This window comes from Chelonus insularis, unplaced genomic scaffold (genome assembly GCF_013357705.1).
Source record: "Chelonus insularis isolate UGA/USDA-ARS -01 unplaced genomic scaffold, ASM1335770v1 contig_75_pilon, whole genome shotgun sequence".
Classification (NCBI taxonomy): Eukaryota; Metazoa; Arthropoda; class Insecta; order Hymenoptera; family Braconidae; genus Chelonus; species Chelonus insularis.
The window spans coordinates 882080-897094 of record NW_023276737.1 but is presented as its reverse complement, the minus strand read 5'-3'; the positions used below and the strand labels follow the sequence as shown (position 1 = coordinate 897094).

At 29.8% G+C, this 15015-nt stretch overlaps 1 protein-coding gene across 1 annotated transcript in view; it reads right to left on the bottom strand.

Annotated features, from left to right (window-relative positions):
- Positions 1-2835: 2835 nt before the first annotated feature.
- The window catches only part of LOC118071177 (uncharacterized), an 82381-nt gene continuing 70201 nt past the window's right edge, over positions 2836-15015 (bottom strand). Inside the window, exons 9-11 of the mRNA XM_035090170.1 lie at positions 5149-5892; positions 4268-4513; positions 2836-4181 (exon numbers count right to left, since the gene is read on the bottom strand). Of these exons, the coding sequence (XP_034946061.1) occupies positions 4084-4181; positions 4268-4513; positions 5149-5892 (1088 nt within the window). The 3' untranslated portion in view covers positions 2836-4083. The remainder of the gene's footprint in view (positions 4182-4267; positions 4514-5148; positions 5893-15015) is intronic.

The window sequence follows — 15015 nt, the reverse complement described above, 5'->3', positions numbered from 1 at the left end:
TTTTCAATTAATTGAACTATTCGAGGTTACTTATTGTAGCCAATCAGTTTAATGTACCAGTTATTTAAATGCCTCGGCAGTAAATTTATGTGACATTTGTACACTGTGATAAAAGTGAAAGAAAATCGGTTTTAAATATTTACATTAATTACTTTTTAAATTGAAAAAAAATTTATTTTTTATTTAAATGAGACTTCTTTATAAACATATATAAATCTGTTAACTCCAATTAGAATTGAGTAAATAAAATATTGTAATAACTGAACTGAAAAATATGTCTTTTTTTATCACCACCGGATTTTTTCTGAAATATGTGAATAAAATAAATATTTTTTTTTGTTTTGATTATGATAAAAACATTTGAATAATATTATATAAATATATTTTTATTTTATAAATTATTGACTTCAAGAAGAGAATAGTAAAATTTATTGAACTTGTACGTGCAAAAAAATTTTTAAATTCATTATTTTTTAATAAAATAAAATGAAAATATTGTTATTATTACACCTTAAGTGTTAACTCAAAAGGAATTAATATGAAAATAAAACTAAAATGAAAAAAAAGTAGAGGTGTAATATATAAAAGCTTGAATATACAAGTTTCGTTTATATATTATATATATATATATATATAATATTTTATATATACATTCATAGTTTGTTACAAGGCACAGATAGCTTACACACGTATTTTTTCTCACTTATTAAAACCATTCTCACATCTCACTCGTGCAATATTGCTTTTGATCATTCATTCGAGAGACTACAAGATTTTCCACTTCACGTATTTTCTTCCAATCTGCTTTTAATATTTTTTTCCTTATTAATATTATTATCCACGGAAAAATGGTGATGCTTACGATGAGTAGATGACTACGGAGGTTGACATTTTCAATAGCTGATAGTTGATAAATTTTTATAAACACTGTTGAATTTACAACCAATAATTTTGAATGCTGATCAGTACAATAGGAATTCAATCAATTGATTTAGAATGCATGGGTTTGAATTGTTACGACAGAATTATCTAATTCGAAACGCCTATAGACGGATGCCAACGTCATACGTGTTATGATTATCAACAAATACTTTCTCATGTGTATAATAATGATTCGATTGATAAAATCAATCATTTAAATATTCAGTAATTAAAAGTTCTTTCGACTTTTTGTTGATTAGAAACGAAAATTATTAAATTATTGCCATTCTTATTTTATTCACTACTAAATTTTTTTGATAATAAAAATTAATTTTCTTGTTGATTGAAACATTTCAATAAATTTGAAAATTAATTGATATTAATGACATATATTTTTCTTTTATTGATAAATTTATTATTCTTGACGAATATCAATGCTTTGAATTGTTTTAAAAATTTTATGCTGTCATTTTTATATATTTCTGTGATATTTTATATATTTCTGCGAAGAATAAATTTTAATAAAGGGAATTCGAAAGCTTTCGAAACGTGCCAATGCTCGACTTGTTTCAATCGAATTTTTTCCACACCATTACGTGACAATGGAAATATTTTTTTTATGCTTTGAATAATTTTTTTTCTGCGAACATTCTGTTTTTGTTGTATTATTCCTTATCAATTGAAGTTAAATGAATTGTCGTTAGCATGAAAAAAAAAATTTTTTGAATTGAAAAACAGTTGACGGACTGTTCATAGAAAAGATGACTATTAGTTATCTAATTTATTGAACACTTCAATGAGCTATTCAGTTTGGCAGAGTAATTAGGAAGCTTTACTTCTTCATGGATGAAGTATTGTTAAAATTTGTATTACCTTTGTTTTTTAAACATATTATTTATTCATTACATAATTAATCAATATTTAGTTATTCACAAACTGAATTGTTCGAACTTTAATAGATTTGCTATACTGCAGGGCATTAAATGAAGTATCTGTATGGTAATTTAAAACCACGGTGAAACCAAACTAATAGTCAAAACCACGAATTCGATTTATCGCAATTAATTAGCAAGGTCGCATGTTATTCAGTGATTGCATCAATCTCATTAAATGACACATCATACTGGTAGAAACAGAGTTGAAACGTATATGTAACGGATTTGTGTAATGATATTTGATGACGTTCAGACAATTATCGAAATGTTCAATATGTTAACATAAAGTAAATTTCGAATTAAAAGCATTCAAGTATATTATATCTGATAATGAAATATTTTGTGAAATTTATATTAAATGTTGTTGGATTTCTTATTGATTAAATTTTGTTTTCATGATAATTCCAAATATCCGTGGTTATTAATTACTCATATTCATCATTTTTAGTTCATTCGTTTTTGTTTGAAAATTTTTAATACTATAATGAGCTTAACATCCTAAGCTTCGTAACATTTCATGTTAATCTTTATTCTTCATGTAACTCTAAAGTATTAATAATTATATGTATATATATATATATATATATATGTATATATCAAATCTACATTTTAGTGATCAACTCATAAAGTTATTCAAGCTATTACCTACTTTTGTGCGTATACAAAACACTGAGCAAAGAAAATTATAAATTTCTTTTATTAGTTTTTCGTCGATATTCTTCAACACAGAGGTAGTTTGAGTATCTTCGATTTGTAGAAATAATAATTATCAATGATCACATTGAAAGAATAATTTAACGATAATAAATAATTTATTCTTAAAAAGCTATCATGACTTCTCCGTGATTTAATTATTTAGTTAATTAATTAACTAATAATATCAATTACTTATATAATTTTCCACAGTAATTTAAAATTCGAATTCTACATGAGAAACATATTTTTATTTAATAATATAATTTAATTAATAATTATATAAACTCTGCATAAATTACAATAATATTATTTTTTTGTCTTGCCCCCGCTCATCTTCTCATCATTATTTAATTTTTTCAAATACCATTTTTTCACAATAATCATCAAACAATTTGCTTAACAATAAAGATTCTCTAAATGAGTATTGTATATATCTCTGTCATTTAATTCGTCATGGCATATGTTATAACAGTACTGGTATTTATAGACAACTTTCTCGTGAATTATTGCTTGTTTTTTGAAATTAATGCCTGTTAATAAAATTATTATCATTTATATGATCACGTATTTTTCACAGTCAAGGAAAAAAACAAACAGTTTAGTCAGGTTGATAAAGCTAATAAATGAGAAAGAGAAATATAGGTAGAGTAGGAGAGTAAATAGATAAGTCTATTTGTTTACAAATGCATGAAATTAAAAATACTTGTAAAATATTTTTAAAAATGAAAGGAGAAAAATGTTAACTTTTTACTCTCCATTTTTCTGCGCAAGATAATTGATCACAGTTACAGCAATTTACATTTTACACATTCATTTTCTCTTCTTTGTTTTATAATAATCACCTAATTCAACCCTATGTATTTATATTTACTTATCTTAATACTTGATTTTTATTACAATTTTTCATGTGTACTCTTTTAATATTTCCATTTAGTATCAGTTAAATATTATTTTACAGTGTAAATGGTATTGCGTTGGATCACTTTCTTAAATATACTAATGCGCGTTAACTATACACATTATTCTTTTACCAATATTTATTTTTTACTTTTACTCTTATCTCATATTCTGTATCTACATTATCTATATTAAAACATTAACAGCCGTACGCACGGCAGTACAATCCTTATTATAATTTAATATTTTTCTCCGTCACATTAAAGTTAAAAATCGGACCTATTGCCATGCGTCTTGATATGAACTAATTTCATGTTATTTAATTACGATTTATCAATCGAAATCTATGACTCTACGGGTAAAAAACCTACTGAATTTTTAACAGGATAAATTAACGCGCTTATCTTTCATTCATACACTTTTTTTTATCATGAATAAAATTCTCTTTTGTTTCAATGAATGTTTTAAGAATTAATTAATGAAAAAGAAAAGACTAGCGCGTAATCTTGCTTCAATTAGAGGTCATCGTGTACAACATCCAATTCAATAAATTAATTTGTGAGCATCTCCAGCGTAGTTTTCTTCTTCTCCTTCTGATACTTGTATTTTTTAGTTGTCCAAATGACGCTCAAAATCACCTGAGAATTTCGAGGTATACAATAACGATTGTCGTAATGAATATCAGGTACGACGCTCGCTGATTTATGCTGTGATTGGTCTCCATACATTGGCCTAGAATAATTGATTATTTCATTTGTAATGTTACTCTCGAGACATGATATATCTCATAGTAGTATTGATTATCTCCAATAACTTACCAATGCTTGTAGCATTGAAAGCCAACATTGGTGGTGGTGGTGGAATACTTCTCTGACACGCAACGGGACTGGCAGTTAGACTTACGACACCACCACTTTCGCGATACATGAAACATAGTCTTCGACTGTTTCTGAAAGCTTGGGGTCCATTGTTACCATTAGACCATCCAGTTCTCCGCACCAGTGGAGTGGCAATCACGAATTGCGTCCCTTCCGCATCAAACCACCTTCCGTGGCATGAATAGGCTGTAGGAAACAACAAAGCCACTATTAACTCTGTTTATACTATTAACAAAAGAATAATATGGTTTATTTATGAAATAAGGACTGTATGGTGTTCCAGGAAAGAATTGATTGAAAAAATTTCTTTCCTTCAACTGAGGATAGAAATAACATATAAATTATTAGTGATATAAAAAAAAGTTGAATAAATCGAATGTCAATTTCTTTAGATGAAAAATTAAATTTTCCGTTTTTTTACTGTATTCCATAAATGTCACATTATTCACTTAATGTCTTTAGGCAGTCTCTCGTAAAAACTATTTCCACCTCCGACGTTTGATATTGCACATTTATAGAAGCAATCAAGAATAAATCAGTAAAATTATTTGAGAAAATAAAACTTTTACATTTTTATTATATAAATATGCCAGTTTTTTTGAAATAAATGATAAACTGTTTTTTTATTGATTACTTAATTATTGGAGCATTAAATAATTTTTTAGCTTCAATTAATATCACTGAAATTTTGAAACCCGTTTCAAACGATGCATCTGTTTCAAATCGTATCAAATGCATCATCAAATGTATTGCAGGATTAAATAATGGATTGAAATAAATCAAGATTATTTTTTGTTAGAGAGCCAAAGGATTAAACTCACCTGTTACAGCTTCAGTGTCGTCTTCACAATCACTCTGAAATTCCATCCGATCAGCAGTAGAACAGCCTACTGTAAGAGTTGTAACTGCAGGGCTACACTGCGGCTCATCTTCTTCCCTTTTTTGTCTTTTCTCAGAGTTTTCATCCGATTCCTCTGCTTCTTCTACTTCGAGATTCCTCTTTATTCTCAGAAGATCACGATAAGAGAGATATACAGCTTTAGAATTAAACGATCGCTTGTGCGGTTTTTCATCGACTTCATAGTCTCCAAAATAGTCTTCATGAGCCAGAAGGACTCTTGAAGCAGCTGGATCTTGAAGTTCTGGCTCCCAGAATTGACGTGGTGCTGCAAGTACATCAGTATCAACCTGAAAGTCTTCTAATCTTGGACTTCGTTGAACTCGATACGAAGCTTCTTCAGCAACTTCAACTCTTGACTTTCTTCGAGTTCTTCTTGAACCTTTGGATTCTGTATGATACCGACTTGATCGATCGGATCTAGCTTTTCTTCCTAGTCTTTCATGGATCAAATACTCATTGTTGGCACGTCTTTTCTCTCCTTCAAAGTCTAATTTCCGTGCCCACCGATCTTCTGAGTGTCTGACTCGTTCAGTGTCTCGTATTTCTTCATTAACTGACTCTGGTAAATTTCTTCGGTTCTCTCGAATGTTCCTTTGATTACGATTAACACCAGTCACTGTGAATTTTCCGAGATAAGGACATTGCTTGGGCTCCGGCGAACTCGCTATAAAAAAAAATTCATTACTGATTTAATGATAGTTTTTTTAATTATTATTGTTATGTAATAAAGTTGTAAATTATTAATCATTAAGATTAAACGAATATTCCAATGATGATACAATTTATTTCAAAAGTAAATACACAGTATCGACACTTTCATCTTTACTGAGTTGATACTAAAAACCGAACGATATTGTTAAATAATAAAATCCTTGTTTTCCGAATAATTTATCAAAGGAATTATTAAAAAATTATTATTAAAAATTCTGAGATACTCAATTTTAAAATATATGTATCTATGTATCTATATAACCAGCTTCGAGCTTTCTTTTAAAAGCACGTAACGTTTATTATCGACATTTTTATCTTCAAAGAATTATTAATGGCTAGTAGCTTGAATTTTTTATGTAATAATAAAACCATAGTCTAAATAACTCATTATTATTTATTAAAACCTACGAGTTAATTTGCTTTTTAATAGTTATATTTTTGTGTAAAACATGATACAATTAAAAAAAATTCAATTATAAACTTATGTTATATCCAAAATATCCAACTGCGGTACTACTATTTACGATACTATATTATATAACTGATGTATTTTCGTTTTTCCACACGTAGTAGGTTACTCATAAAATGCCTCAAATATCTTTTACTGTTTTTTTATGAATAAGAATATTTTCCCTTCAGTTTTTTCTTATAAAAATCATCATAAATAACGAAATTTCAGCATATTAATACACTGAGAACACTTTTATTCATTATTAATCCACAAAGATTTAAAAATAAAAAATAAACACAAATGTTTTTGTTCAAGCAAGAAACGTAATTATAATTAAAATAATACAGTTGGTTATTTCACATCTGATTATAAGCTCAAGGCGGAGGTTCATTAAATAGCAAGACCTATGTTTAATGAAGTTGAAAAAATTTATTAGTACGGCTGATCAACTTATATTATGCCTCGGAATTGTGAATGAAGTCAGTGAGAAGAGAAACACGTGCGTAGAATTCAATGAAGCCAAAGTTAAATATATTGTGGTCGCAATAGAGGCTCGTTAGATTGGGGAAAAAGAAGCAAAAATATAGAATGGGAAAGCCGATAATGAGAAGCACCCAGATCGTCCCTATAGTATAGGAACACAATGCTAACTCTAACGAGACAAATCTGACGACGCACCCTCGACTACTTGGACTCAAACTCCCTTTTCCCACTCTCTTCGAGCTTTCAACTTGCAATTCTACATCTCGCTTTTTACTTTCTGTCTACTAACTTTGTCTTTTATATTTTTTTCTTATGCTGCTGCTGTTTGAGCTTTTGGTACTTGTTTTTTTTGTCATGTTGATTTTACATGACATTGTGAAAATCTCATTATTTTTATGGCTAATTAACTAGCTGATATACTGACTGACGTATAAAGGTGATTGACAAGATACTTTTGTAATGGGGGCTTGATGTTTCCAAATGATTAGGTGATCCCTATAACATGACATCATAGTTCAACGATGTGGAAAGACCCTCAGATAATAAAAATATATATCGAATTAGTCGTGTACTCTAACGATAGATACATGCTTAAAATATGATTATGAGAGTAAGTTTATTGAATAATACATTTTTTTGAGAATGAAGTTTAGAAAAAAATGAAAATAGTGAAAAGTTAATTTAATTTAACTTACTTTTTGCTATTTTTTATTTAGATAATTCAATTACAAGTTATTTTAATTCTATAAATCATATTTAAAGTGAATTATTTGATATTGTATTTTTTCATCAATAGTTTATTTTTTAGATGAGAATTTTTTTAATCTAATAATGATGATTGATATTAAATGACATTGGATGTCCATCAATATTCATCTTTCCAAGTAGAAAAGTCAGTATTTGTTCTGACATCCTGAAATGATAATTTTTTCACTCAAATAAATTTTTCTTCTCATTATTATGATTATTCTCTCCAATTCTATTTCCAAGTCTTTACTCGAAATTTGATTAGTTAGAAATAACGATCGATTGTAGTTGAGTTATATTAAAGGAAGCTCTGAAACGGAAATGATTTTTCGACATTGCCTGCGGAATTTTGCACCCCCCGTTATATATATATATATATATATATATATATATATCCTATAACTACGGGAAACGTGCCGATCGAAAAGTTATTCACATTATACTTAGCAAAAATTCTCCCACCTTTGAAATCTTCCTCAACACTGACAATGACATTTGAATTCCATGTCTTTACTAAAAGCCAACGTTTTCTTTCCAGTATTATGTACTCAAAGCTTTCTCTGTTGCACAAGAGGGTGGCATAGAGATAAAGAGAAAGACGACAAAAAAGTTTAAGAATTTCTCCCACTTTTCAATGAATGGTCTTTCGATAGACGTAAGCCTTAAAGCAGAGAACTCCCAAAGGCGTTGCGGTCGTCTCGGGCACTTGAGACTCGAGTTCGAGACTCCTAAGCTTCCACGGAACGACTACCGTCTACATGAGTAGTCTGTTGGGCGTCAGGTGACCCGTATCAAGTTCAAAGGCTACATCCAACGAATTCAAAGCTTTCCGCGCTCCACATGTCTCCTTTCTCGATAACATTGAAAGCCTGAGATCTTCGGTGCGTTTTCTTACTGAGACACACGATACCGAATATGATGTTACTTTTTTGCCTCTCCTTTTCTTATCATAATGCAACACTGTATGCATATGAAGGGCTTAATTAATCTTTTACATTTATTCAAACAACTCTATTTGATAATGATAACAAAAATATTTTGCTTTGAACCTTCTCTCCATTTTCACATTTATAAATATATCTTTTCTATATGCTTTAAGGCTTCTGTTATTTATTTTACTTTACAAAATTTTCTGCTGAAATTTTACTCAACAATAATAAATAATAATTGTGGACAAAATTAGAAAAAATATCAATATTTTACTAATAAAAATAATACGAATTCTTTTTCTCTTCTTTAAGCTGATAATTTATTCCTTTAATCTTTGAACATGACGGGGAGAAAAGAGTGTATAAGATACGGTATAAAGAAAGCTTTTTTTGGAATATTTAAAATAGCGGTATTTCAGTAGATGATGTACAGTCAATTTTAGGCTTGATGAAAAAATAAATTTTTTTTTAATTGAAATAATAAAATTATCACGAAGATACATCTATAAAAACTAGAGCTTTCACATCAACGTTTGTTATGCTAATATTTTGGTTAAACTTAAAAGAAACGATACCGTATTAAGAACTCAATTATAATATGAAAATATCAAATATTTAACTCACTGAAAAAAATATTTACAATGATTCAAGATAAAATGTCAAAATTTTTTTATACTAGGGCAGATAAAATGGGTATAACTCCACCCAAACATTTAACTTGAGTACTAAACTTTAATGAAAATTATTTTCAAGACCCAGTTCCTTAGTTCTTCAGTGAGTGTAGCCTCACCCTTTAATTCAAAAGGAGGGTATCTGAAAAAGAATTCGACAGAACAATCGTGACGGCACTGGCTCGCCCTGATTGATTAGCTTTCCCATTTTTTTTGACTTTTATTTTCTCGGTTTACAGCTCCGTCACGTTCTTACTCAGAGATATTTTTTTCGATTACTCACTCGTAACTAATTCCGTCGACTCTTTATAAAGTTTGAAAACGTACTCGTCACGTTGGTAATTAAAAAAAAAAGTAATTACTTTTTTTGCTCGCGCAAGTTTATATTTATTTCTATTGAAGATTTCAGCTTGACTGATTATACTTCGAGTCTCATCCCTTAATACACTAATTGACCAGCCAAGAGTTCTTAATTGTTTTCATGCCGTTAATGATGAGTATATTACATTCGTGCAACATGTGCGAAGGTTTGGCCAGTTAGCAGAAGCTATCAAACATAAATCCCATTAAACGAGCATTTTCTCTCTTTCTCTCTCTCTCGACCTCTCTCATTCCCGCTGTTTCGCGTGCTTCGATCGCTAGCCGAGTATGGTTCTAAATCACTTTACTGCTCGACTGGTATAGTAAATATATCTCCAAAGCTTGTTCTTTTTCTTTTTTTGGGTTATGTAAAGTAATATACGACACGAAGATGGGACGTATTCTTTTCCACAAACTCGATTTGCATATCGAGTTTAAAATCATTTAAATCTACTTGATATGAATGGTAAGGAATAATTTTATATGAAAAAGTGTAAACTTGAGTAAAAATTAAGCGATATTATGAAGTTCTGAAAACTCGTAGGGTTTTTTGAAGATCTATATCTGTGAAATGCATACTCTCGTGACGAGACATGAAGGGTGGGTTGACTAGAAGTTAAGGTAGCGGCGGCGCAATATTTAAAAAGAGGGAGGTATAAGAGGATGGAGGTACTCACGTGGATGTTTTTAGCAAAGCTAGTATATTTGGTCGCTTATATAATCAATATACGAGAGTGAGAAACTATGAGGAAGAGAAAGAGCTGAAGATAAATTGTTCGGAGAGGGATGCAGCTTTGGGCCAAGTGAAAAATAGTTAAGGTAGTTCGATCGAAATTAATGTTTTCTTAGGATTTTTTTTTACTGCATTAGAATTAAAGATTATTAGAAAATAATAAGTTTATTTTAATAAAAAAAATCGATTCACCGTTTAGAACTCGAGTTATTTGAAATCAAAGTTCACTCTTCTCTCCATTTAAACCAATGATAATTGACTACAAGATTAGGTTTTTTAACTTTCATTCAAAAACGGTTCTTTCAATTTTCGTAAAAAAATTATATAATGTAAATACATTTGTAACAAATATTCTGTCAAAAAAAAATTAAGTTTTATCGTATCGTTCTTAAAAGAATAAGTTATTATTAATAATTTTAATCTAAACACTCATATAAAATAGGCATTAACCTTCTTTTTTGAATCTTTTTTTGTTTTTTGGAATAATAGAAGACAAATTAATGAAGATGCAGAACGCTAGTGTGTATACTTCATAAAAAAAATTAATTTTATTTCAAAGGGCCCTGGGTCTTTTTTTTGATACGGCCCGGAGCCTATGAACTACCTTAAGAAGAGCTGAAGAAGAAGAAAGTTAAAAAATGTCAACAATCGGTGTAATGTAGGCAATACTTGAATAAAAACAACTCGGAAAAAATGATAATATAAAAGAAACAAATACTCCAACTGATAAATGATCATCGTACGGATATTTATTTGTTTCAGAGAATCAAATAAATAAAAATACCAACACTGAGTATGTTTGTAAATTTTTAGTAGCATGTGGGTCAACAAAAATACATTTATATGACCACAGCAGAGATGACAAGCGGTATTTGTGGTCGACAATGAGTAGGCAAGTGCTCTCGAGATGACAGGTGAATTAAAGCTCCACTTCTAGCGTGTAATTTCTCACTCTCTTCATCGTCACGAATAATAATTTTTACCCCCAGGAAATTTATTTGGTACATTGAGCGATTCTTCATCGTACCCATTACATTTATACTGGTCTGAAATCGAGCCATAAAACGTAAACGTAATTCTCAATGCTGGCACATCAGTATAACGAAATGACTGAAGAGATAGCATCACGTCGGGATAGGTTTTATTGAGGGGTTGTTATTGCACCCGTGTTTTTCTATTCGTAAAAGGCGAATGTATTTTCTTCTGACCGTTCTTTAGTGGCCGATGACGGCTTTAAGAATTGCCAAGAGCTCGAATACTATCGAGCTTTTAGCTTCATGTCTATTGTTTTCTTTCGATTTACCACGGTGGTCACGTATATCGACTCCATCCCATTTTTCCAAACTTTCTCGGCTATTTATACACCCGATGCAGACGGAAACTGATTATTGAATGTATGAAATAGAGGATGGGTAATGAATTATAGGAACGCTGATCAAGTAATTGCGAATGGAAAGATGAGTTAACTCTGATGGAAGATGAGCAACTGAAATTCTAGCTAAGGTCTCGTTCAAATGAAGGGTTATAATGGTATATAGAATAGAAACCAGACAGTTTGAATCGGTTAAGTGACAAGTTGAGAGATTGCCATGACTCTATTGTTCAACTGTCGACATCTCCAGGGATTTCTATTGATTCCTTGCGCTGTTGACAGGTTTGGAATCAACGAATGTATAGCTACGAATGCTCTAGTTTGAATCTAGATCTCTACATATTTATGTATATTACTATACCTAGAGAGAGAGGAAAATTGTTTAATTACTCAGACATGTTGGTTTTTGCCATAGATTGAGTTACAAATTTGGATATACATGACTCTTAATGGAATACCTACTTTTATAATCTAAAATACAAATGTAAACTTGATGTTTCTCATTTCCCCAGTGATGTTTTAGCAACGGTTAGTTGATACGCATATAACCAAACTAGTCATGACAATCAGAAAATTTGGATTTTTTTCATCCAAATTAGTTTGGAATGAATAATTATTTTTTATAAATCAGAATTAGATTTTTTGGCCTATAAATATTGCGATAAAGAGAGAAAATGCTAGAAAGCCTGTAAAATTGACGGATTCTTTTACGAACTAGAAGAAGAATCGTCTATATAACGATAATCCCACAGCTCTTATCCGGATTTTCTTGATTAGTTCATCCGTTTTTTGTTTTTTTTTCTCTCGAAAGATTTATTGAAGCAATTAAGATTGAAATTAGACGAGGGAATATCATGAAACGGAACATAAAAATAGATGAGTCAAATATTAGTATAGATATAGAAAAAAAAAGAGGGATAGAGGGGATAGAAAAAAGGGAGAAAAATTTTTATAAAAATAATCAATTAAATGTGAGAAAAGCTTAAAACTTTTCCTTGAATTCTCGGGACTGTAATTCGATTTCTCCTTCAAAGTAAAATGATAGAAAGAGAAAAAGACAAAAAAAAACTATTCGAATTTCGCGCCATATGTTCGCAAGCGACAGCCGCGGTTATTCTCTCACCGACCAGAAATTTAAATTTACGTTCTCTCAGTCTGTCGGTCTCGGTGTTTTTCGAACTTATGAAAAATGAGTCTAGCCCCATTCGCGCGGCGTACAACCTCGTCGAAACTTTTCTCCTCTTCAGTAGTCCCGTCAGCCTTTCGTAATTTCCAAATTTATACTTTTCAGTTTTTTTTATTTCTCCATCGGTAAATTCTTTTTTTTTTATCAAAGTGACACAATCCTATGTAACCTTGACAAACTAAGGGGAAATAAATAGAGAGTTGGTATAAATTTTTTTTAGAAAAAAACATTAAAATTAATTTAGAGATGAATTATTTTAACATATTTGAGAGCCGTTAAATATCTGATACAATTAAAATATTTTCTCAAATTTATAAAGTTTTCAGCAAGCGATGATTTAAGAATTTCTAACAAATAAATAAGTGAGGACATTAATGTGTCAATTAGAAGCATTTTTATTGCTAAAAAAATTTTTCTTTGTCCGAACTAATACGATTGATGTTTGATATCTACAAATACTATCATTCTTGTTCAGATATCAATTAATCTCTGATTTCTAGTTCACAAAATATATACTTGTCAGCGGAAGTGATAGATTCTCTATTGTATTAGAATAGAACTGATTCAACATTTCATAATATTTAATCCTGAAAGTTCACTTCTGGTTGAAGTGTTTTGAAAATAGGACAATATCCTTCACAACAGAATGACACGAATTTTGTTTTATGAAATGATATTGTCTTAAAATTTTCAAGTTATAAATAAGTCCAGCGTCATCTCTATGAGCAAACAAAATTGAATAACAATGTAATTAAACTTTTAATCTTTAATCAAAACGTATTTAGCTGAAGTTTAAGGGGAATAAATGAAGTTACATAATTGATGAAAATTCTATGAGAAATAAAATATCACATGCAGCCATTTTTAATCACCATCTCTTGTTGTAAATTTCTTACAAACAGGAGTATAAATTTATGAGGCTTGTTATTAAATAACCCGTTGCGTCGCCGGCAAGTGTAAGCGTCTTACGTAATACATGTAATATGACTTCATTATAACATAAAAGTTCAACAGAGGTAAATGCGTCAGTTGATATACAGGTGAAACACTTATGATGTTTGAACTATTTAATGGAATATTTTCAACATCATAAAACTCATTAAGATCTTGTTAGCAATCTTTTAGTGTAGACTGAACGAAATTTGATTGTTGAAAAGCATTTAATAACTGTATATATTTTATCAATATGCTTGCACAATGCTCGTACAATTGTTCGTTTCTCGACGTTTACGGATGTTTCACTCCCACATATTCGAGGATCGCATACATCGAGATGACTGGCCACCATCAACGTATATCCGTCATCTATATAACTACCTACAGGTACACAGAAATGTGTACCATGCACACCGAACGCCCTTCGACCACTTGTGTTGCCCCCATTCCTATATATACAATACCAGTCTATTCTGTATAAATAGTCGTGGTATGTATGTGATAACCGGCCTCTATTCGATACATACCTTCACCTATATTCGCTATTTTATGTCGTATTAAGAGTATACGTGATTTCAAAATATTATATATGTATTTTCACTTCTCTATTGCACAGTTTAACCATCCAACCGTACCGAACTCTCGTTATATTTTTTACTTTTCCTTGTACATGTATACATTATTGTTCAATATTTTTTTATCATTATTTAGTTTCGTTATTTTTTGCCCACCCCAGAGTGGGAGAAAGAGTTTGCAACTAGTTTCAGGTCAACGAGTAAAGCTTGGAGATGAAGTATTAATATGGAGGGGAAAATAATTAATAGAGTACTAAATGAAGTGATAACAAACTTTATATTAATATTGAAGAATAATGTACGTAGAGGTATATATGTATGTTGTGAAAAATTTTGTGCTCAAAGAGAAATTAGTTGATGTCGAAAATTTTTTATTTGGAAATTTTGTTTGTTGGTTTTCGAGATTAATATTTTTAGTTTTAATGAATTATGAGATAAATATTTCATTTTAAACAATATTTAATAAGCGAATAAAGTTTAAAAAAAAACTTTAAATTAGTGCAACTTTTTAATACTCGATGAAAAATTTTGATTCTTTTTTTTCTTGAAAATTTGACAGTTATTATTATATTTTTCAGCATCCATAATAATTATAGTAATTAATAGATCTAAATTTAATGCAAAACTTTTTAT